This window comes from Tamandua tetradactyla, chromosome 11 (assembly GCF_023851605.1).
Source record: "Tamandua tetradactyla isolate mTamTet1 chromosome 11, mTamTet1.pri, whole genome shotgun sequence".
Lineage (NCBI taxonomy): Eukaryota > Metazoa > Chordata > Mammalia > Pilosa > Myrmecophagidae > Tamandua > Tamandua tetradactyla.
Genome location: NC_135337.1, coordinates 96410960 through 96418906, shown reverse-complemented (window position 1 = coordinate 96418906; position 7947 = coordinate 96410960). Strand labels below are relative to the sequence as shown.

The window sequence follows — 7947 nt, the reverse complement described above, 5'->3', positions numbered from 1 at the left end:
CGGGCTCGGCCGGAGTCCAGCTCCGGCTGCTCCCGGGCTCCGTCCGCAGGAGCCCCCTGGCGGGGACCGACCTCAGCGCCGGGGCCTCAGGGCTGTGCGGGGAAGACACGGCGTCACAGGCAGTTGTACCGAGGGAACCGCAGGGCCCGCAGCCCCCGCCCTCCCCAGCGCCTCCCCCCCACCGCGGGCTGAGACCCTCCCACCGCAGACCCTCCCGGCTGCTCCCCAAGCGTCTGCGGGACTCTGCCTCGGCACGGCCGGGAGCCCGGCGCCGCTGGTCCCGCAGCGCTGCTGGGAGAGGCGGAGCTGCGTGGACACGCGCGGGGCGGTCTGTGGAGTGAGAGAACCGCCAGAGGGGACCCCGGGTTGGTGGCTGGGCCCGTGACCGCCCGGGGTCTCCGACGCCCCTGCCTCAAACACGAGTGGCAAAGCGGTGGCTGTGGCAACCAACGATGGGCCCACGAGTGGCATGTCCACATGGGACACGGCCACAGTGCCGGGAGGCAGCAGCTACAGAGCAGCAACGCCTCTGTATGGTGGGAGGATTAAATGAGTACGAACCTGAAGAAGTTTCTGCTAAGTTAAGAAGTGTACGGCAGTGGGTGAGAGGGAAACTCCGTGGTAGAATTCTCGCCTGCCATGTGGGAGGCCCGGGTTCGATTCCCCACCCATGCACTTCCCGAAACAAACAAAAGAAACAAAAACAATCAAGCAACAACAAAAATCCAATAAATGGTGCTGCAATAACGGATACTCAGATGGAAAAAGAATGAAATGTGACCCACCATACCGCATACCAAAAAAAAAAGACGTATGTGGTAAACCTAAGATCAACCACTACGAAAACAACTCAAAAATATAGTGGGAAAAAAAAGGCATTAAAATAAAATATTACACTAGAAAATATTCACTTAATGCAAAAGGAAAAAAGAAAAGAAGAAAAATGCAGCAAAGGGGAACAAAGAGAACATGCATGCCTACGGGAGGCAAAGTCCAAACCGGGGCGCCGTCCTGGGAAAGCGGTGGGGTTCCCCCAACACAGACCAGCGCCGCCCGCTCAGGACCCAGCTCCCAAAAAAACGACTCCACGTCCGAGGGTCCTGGAAATTCCAGGGCCCAGAACAGCCTGAGCGGTCCTGCAGCAGGGGCGGGAGTTGAGAACTCGGGTCCAGCAGCGGCACCGGGTCCCGACACGGCCCTCCTGTCTCCAACGGGAGAGATGCATCTCCTCAACACACGGTGCTGGGTACCCGGAGATCCGCGTGCAAAGGATGAGCTCAGTGCCCCGCCTCACTGCACGCTGGAAGTAACTCAAAACGGACCCAAGCCCTGATGTGGGAGCTAAAGTGATACAACCTGCAGAAGACAGCGCAGCTCAGCCCCCGTGCCCTTGTAGGAGGCAGTACCACCCGAGCTAGGGCAGCAAGCACGAATGAAAAACAGATCGGACTTCATTAAATTAATAACCCTTGTGCTTCAGAGGTTCCTTCAGGAAAGTGACAAGCAACATACAGAGTGAGAGAGAACTTTTGCAAATCATCTATCTGATGAGGGGTTGTATGTAGAATAAAGAACTCTTACAACCCAAGAACGGAAAGACAATTCAACATTTAAAGTAGACAGCGGAGGTGGATTTCTCCAAGGAAGACGCGTAAGCGGCCTATAGCACTTGGAGAGCACTTGAAGCGAGAAACCACTCCTACCCCGGGACGGGTATAACAGGAAAGACAAATAACACCAGAGTTCACAAGGATGCAGAGAAACTGGAGCCTCGGACACCGCCGGTGGGAATGTAAGATGGTCAGACTCTGGAAAACAGTCCGTCAGCTGCTCCGAAGGTTGAACGTGGAGTTCTGTTTGATCCAGCCATTCCACTGCAGGTGCCCAAGGGAAGGGCGGCTGGCACCCAGGGGAAGGGCGGCAGGTGCCCGCAGACAGCGATGGTTCAGGAATATGCCCTGCAGCTTTCATCTGAACAGCCAACAGGAAGTGCCCAAGGGCCATCAACCATCTTCGGGAAACAAGTGGCCCACCCAGGCAGTGGACTTTTCTCAGCCATAAAAAGGAAGAGCACGCCATGCTGCCTCGTGGGGTGCCCCGAAAGCAGCCATCACGGGAGACGTGAGTGTAGGGTTCCATTTATTGGAAACATCCAGAGTAGGCACACCCACAGAGGCAGAAAGAAGGGCCCGTGGGTGCCAGGGTCTCGCGCTCGGGTTGGGGGTTGGCGGGAAATGGAGAGGCTGCTAAAGGGCTTGGAGTTTCTTTCCGGGAGAAGAAAAACATCCTAAAACGGATGGTGGTGGCTGCCCACCTCGGTGCCTGGACTCAGCCCCTTGGACGTGCTAAGTGGTTTGAACTGTGCAGGATGTGAGCTACAGCTGAAGGAAGCTCTTACGAAAAATTTAATGACAGAAAAAGCTAGTTGGGTTCAGACACGGCCTCTGCCCCCAGGGCCCCATTCACCTGAGCAGGGCACTAAGCTGGGGTCTCTCCAAGGTCGCGGCCACTTGGGTCAGCCGGGGGCCGGGGTGCACATGGGTCAGCTGGGGGTCGGGGTGCACTTTGGCCAACCCCCGTGACCTGGAGAAAAGGAGGCTGACGGTCAAATAGAATCCCAGCTGCTGTGTCCGTCTCGCCATTAAAGGCCCTGCTGGGGCCCAGCGCTTTACGCGGCTTCGCTCATTGAATTACGACGCCATAAAAATACCACCGTTTTCCCATTTTGCAGAGCAGAACGCCCAGCTCCAGACTTCCGTGTCCGCATAAACACCAGGTCCCAGCGGGGCGGGACCGCACGTGCGCGCCGACCGAGACCCGCGGAGCGCCTGCAACTCCCGGCGTGCCATGCGCGCTAACGCGCCTGTATGAGGGTAGGCGGAAATGGCGGGGCTCGCCGCACTGCCTCATGGGAGATGTAGTCTCGCCGCGCGACGCAGCCAGCGGGGAGCGGAAGACGGATCCAGAGCCAATGAAGAAGCGGATCAGGAAGAATGCTGGGCCGTCGGGCCAATGGGCTTATGGCCTCCGGAGGGCAGGACTTCCTGCGGCTAAGGCATGGTGAGTGGCTGCACAAGAGTGGCCACTTCCTTTCGCGGGTGGCGGCGAGTGTGGAGATAACGCCATGAAGGCCTCGGGCACAGTAAGGCGGGCGCGGCGCGGTGGTGTCGGGTCACGGTGTGACCGGGGTCGGGGGCGCGGTGCGGCCAGGGCGGGGGCTCCGGGAGACGGCGCGGGCTGGGTCGGAGACCCCAGGCTGGGTCCCGTGGCCGCCGGCTCCGGACTCAGCCAACATGGCGGCTGCCGCGTGGGGAGCCCGTGGGGGCGGCCCAGATGGGCCCGCGCGGGGCTGGGGTCTGGGTTCCCGCTCCATCAGGTCGAAGGGTGCGGGCGGGTGGCCGCCCAGCCTGCTGTCTCGGGGAAGGGGCTCAGCCCGGTGCGTTGTCTGAGCCGAGCCCGGGGCCGGGGGTACTGGGGCCATGTTTCTTTGGCGTTAACGAGAAGCCGGTCAGTTGTTTTCGGAGGGGTTGTCCTTTCCATGCCCCCGGGTTTGGACGCGACCGGCTGCTTTCAACTTTGCATTTGGGAAAAGAGGAGGCCTTCGCCACGCCCTCCGCGATCCCTCCCAGCAGGGTCGCCCCCCGCCTCCCTTCACCCTCCCACCGCAGCTGGGGAAACTGAGGTAGCTGCAGTCGTTAGTTTTAGAGAGCCGAGGCCCGGATTCCCGTTCTGGCTCTGCCCCAATTGGGCTGGATGACTGTTGGCCTGTTCCTGCCCGTCTCTGGGCCTCGGAGTGAAAGAACAGGGTGGCCCAGTGCTGCGGGGCGGGAAGCTGCAAAGTGGCTGGCAGGGTTGTAAGCGGTTCGGGATTGCTGGCGGGAGGGGGTGCCCCAGCGTGATATCCTTGGGCCCGCCCCACTTAGCCAGGGCAGCGGGTCATAGGCATCTGTTGCTGCTCCCTGCCCCCAGCGCTGGTTTGTGGTGGAGGCTGGGATAGGCGTGTGAGCCATCCAGGCCCAGGTCTCCCCTGGGGGCCCTGGGATGGCAGCCCGGGCCTCACAAGGCTTGGGGACGGCATTGGGGGTGTCTGCACGGTCGTCTGGGGGTCTCGGGCCCCACCTCACAGCTCGTCTCCATCCCAGCTGCGAGAGTATAAGGTGGTGGGGCGCTGCCTGCCCACCCCCAAGTGCCGGACACCACCTCTTTACCGCATGCGCATCTTCGCACCTAACCATGTCGTCGCCAAGTCCCGCTTCTGGTACTTTGTGTCTCAGCTGAAGAAGATGAAGAAGTCTTCTGGGGAAATTGTGTACTGTGGGCAGGTAGGGGTGCCAGGGTGGGGTCTTTGGATCCTCCCTTTCCCTTGGGGCCTCCAGAGACCCGGGGGTGTGGCTGGCCACAGGTGTGCCGAGGCAGGGGCGCGTGGGCAGCTTCTGTCCCCCCCTACAGGTGTTTGAAAAGTCCCCGCTGCGGGTGAAAAACTTCGGCATCTGGCTGCGCTATGACTCGCGCAGCGGGACCCACAACATGTACCGGGAGTACCGCGACCTGACCACGGCCGGTGCCGTCACCCAGTGCTGTGAGCTCCGGGGCAGTGGGGGGCGGTGATGGGGGCCATGATGACCATTACCCCTGGCCACCCTGCTTGCACCCAAACCCAAGAATCGCAGTTTTTTGTAACAGCGGTTTAAACAGTGGTGCGAACAGCAAGTGGATCTCGTCGCCTTTGGGGGGCTGTGCCGTGCCTCTCAGAGTGAATGTGGAGGTTCCACAGTCCTGGGGGCACCGAGCAGGTGTGTGGGGTGCTGACCTCAGGTGACACGCCTCTCCCCTGCAGACCGCGACATGGGTGCCCGGCACCGCGCCCGCGCCCACTCCATCCAGGTCATGAAGGTGGAGGAGATCGCAGCCAGCAAGTGCCGCCGGCCGGCCGTCAGGCAGTTCCATGTGAGTGCCTGCAGTGGGGGGGCTCAGGGTGGCACTGACGCAGGTGCCTGGGGGGTGGGAGGGGCCTGCAAGCCTGCTCTCACTGCTCGGCCTCTCCTCACAGGACTCCAAGATCAAGTTCCCGCTGCCCCATCGTGTCCTGCGGCGCCAGCACAAGCCCCGCTTCACCACCAAGAGGCCCAACACCTTCTTCTAGGCCCAGCCCAGTAAACCCGTGGAGACTCAGCTCATTGGTGTTCTGTTATTGCTGCTGCCAAAAGCCCAGAGGGTGCAGTGAGGCGTGCCCTGGCCTCCCAGGGTGCAGCCAAGAAGCGTCCCTGACTCGAGCAGCCCCTCGAGGGGCAGGGGGTGGAGGCCCCAACCCTGGAGCTGCATCCCCACCTCCTGCTGGGCCCTTTGTGGGGTGGCCCAGGCCGTCTAAAGGTCACAGTCCCTGGGTCCCAAGACCGCTTAGGCTGATTCTCATTGCTCCCTCTTGCCCAAGGGGGTGTGTCGTGGCAGGCTGGGGGTCCCAGGCCCGCAGCTGACCCTGTCCTGCAGCTGGGTGGAACCCCGACCCTGACATGACCCTTGACAGGACCTTGTGCAACCTGGCCTTCAAGCTTTGTCCCTGAAGGTCAGGGTTGGCAGTACTTGGGGAGCAGCACGGAAGCATTGGGGCCTTCCACATGCCCTCTCCCTGGGGCTTCCCCACTCCCCAAACCTGCGTTCCCCTTTGCAGTGAGTCTCTCCCTTGCTCATGTGCCTGACACCACACTGGGCCCGAGAGGGTGGGCGTGGCAGGACAGATGGAGGAGCCCAGGGAAGGACAGCCATGGGGTTTGGGAGGCTCCTGATGGCTGGGCCCAGCCCTTCTGGGCCGTGTGAAGCACATCTTCGGATTCCCACCTGCTTTTCTCTGGGGGAATCTGGCCACCTGGAGATCCTGTCCAGCAAGCCAGCTGTCCACTGCCCTTCTGTGTGGCACTGGTCACCTTGCCTTCCACGGGGATGCCCCACCCCTGCCTCACAGGGAGGAGGGTGGGTGCAGAAGACTCTGTTGGGGTTGGGGACAGGTGCAGTGCCTGCTGTGGTTTAAGTTTGGGGCTGGGAACCAGCACAGTGTGTCCCTGGGGCAGGGAGGAGGGTCTGGGGGCCCAGGAGGGACTGAGGGGCACAGCGTGGCTGCCTGGGGACAGTGACTGAAAGTGGCTGATTCTGCGGCCCAGGCAGAAGCTCGAGGCAGGCAAGCAGCTGGGCTGCGTGGGCCTGAGACGTCCCCAGTTCATGGCGGGCGGGGGCCTGGACAGGCACCAGGTAGAATTCTGCCTCCCTGTGCTGCGGTGTTCTGCTTAGGCTCCTCAGACTGCAGCAACTAGACCTAAGGGGGCAGCTGCCCCGGTCCCCCATAGGGGTCCTGGAGCCCATTGAGTGTAATGCTGGGTGAACCTGACCCCATCTCTTACTGGCCATGGCCTGAGGCCCTTAATTCTGGAGGCCAGAGGTCATGTGGGCAGGGCCCCTCTAAGGCAGGGTCTGCCCAGCTGGACCCTGGGCCTCCCTTGGCCTAGGCCCCTCGCCTGTGTCTTGCGCTCTCCAAAACGTGACATCAGTTCTACCCCCTATTCTGCAGACCCTGCCAGGCTGGTTCAGGGTTTGCTGGGACCATGTGCTTTTGCTGGGGGTCGGTGCAGGAATGACCTGAGGGGACACAATCACTCCCCAAACCCCTCCCCCAGGCTGCCCTCATGTCCACACTGCCTGGGCTGGCACATTCCAGTACCACCAAGCTTCCCATCTTCCACCTGTCCCAGGCTGTGGTGTGGGTGGTTTCAAAACCTGGAGGTCTCGCCGGGTCCCTCACTGCACTAAGCCCCCACAGCGCCCTCAGCTCCCTCCTGGGCCTCCCCACTCTGTCCCCGTCCTCAGGGCTGTTCATCTAGCGCCCCGCTTCTCCCTGCCCTGGGGTCTTGGCTGTCTCAACCCGTTTTGCCACTCCCTGCTGAAGGGGACTTGGCCTCCAGTGCCTGTCCCCCCACCTCACGCACCTGGATCCCACAGCTGGAGAAGGTGCTCAACCCGTGGGTGGGGGCTCCTGTGCCTAGGACCCCCACGGGGAAGGTGGGCGGTGGAGCCTCTGGTCCGGTTTCTTTGCCTCTTTGCACCTCTCTACTCCTGTGTGGCTTTCCAGGAAGGGCGGCCCCACCTGTTTCTCCCACCCTTCAGGTGCTGAGGGAGGGAGCTGGCAACCGTCCCAAGGGCGTGGGTGGGGGTTGTGTGGGTGCCAGACGGACCTGAGGAGGCGGCTGACTAGGTTGGGTGAAGGTGCTGCAAGGGTTTGGGTCCTGCCCCCAGGAGGGAATGCATCTGCGAGTCACGGGAGTCCAGAGACAAGCCCCTCTCCTCACTGCCCAGACCCCCCATGGGCCCCTAAATAAGGGCCCCCGAGCCATTTTCCCCTTACCTTGGTTTCCTCATCTGAGTGATGGGTGCATGCCAGCCCCTCTCCCGGGATAGCCGGGTCCTTTCCTTTCAATCACTGCTCTTGTGCCTGGCACAGAGCAGGGCCTCAGTGTTTACTGAAAGAACAAGTGAGCAAGCGAACAAGGCATTTGTCATGGCCAGCTAGGGATTAGGCAGGTTCGGCTCTCTCCTAAGGCTATTTAATCTCCATTTACAGATGGGGAAACTGAGGCCCAAGAACCTAAGCAGTTCCAGGATCTGAATGCACAATGTGTTCTGCCTGGCTCAGCTGGGAGGTTGGGGGTGTCTGACTCTAGAAAAGGGGTGGGCGATGGAGGAGGGGAGGGGAGGCCTCAAGTGGATCTGCCCTAACAGTGTACCCCCAGTTCTGGAGAGTGAGACCACCCCCCAGGGCTCCAAGGTCCTCAAGCACCGATCAGGAGGGCAGGACTGTTGTGTTGGAGTCCCAGAGCCCCTGTTTCGGGTTGTGTGTCCTAGGCTGGTCAGAGGGCTTCCCTGAACCTCAGTTTCCCCACGAAGCAAAGGGAATCATTTCGG

The 7947-nt window shown here is 61.4% G+C and overlaps 1 protein-coding gene and 1 non-coding gene across 2 annotated transcripts; both read left to right on the top strand.

Moving 5' to 3' along the window:
• Window positions 1-3010: 3010 nt before the first annotated feature.
• RPL18A (ribosomal protein L18a) lies at window positions 3011-5172 on the top strand. The gene is made up of 5 exons (XM_077122158.1): window positions 3011-3142; window positions 4143-4322; window positions 4450-4579; window positions 4838-4947; window positions 5051-5172. The coding sequence occupies exons 1-5, from the start codon at window positions 3125-3127 to the stop codon at window positions 5141-5143; spliced, it is 531 nt and encodes a 176-aa protein (XP_076978273.1). The 5' UTR covers window positions 3011-3124; the 3' UTR covers window positions 5144-5172.
• On the top strand, window positions 4645-4776 carry LOC143651100 (small nucleolar RNA SNORA68). Its single transcript, XR_013159837.1, has one exon. It is a non-coding gene; the product is annotated as a small nucleolar RNA SNORA68 (small nucleolar RNA).
• Window positions 5173-7947: the final 2775 nt, after the last annotated feature.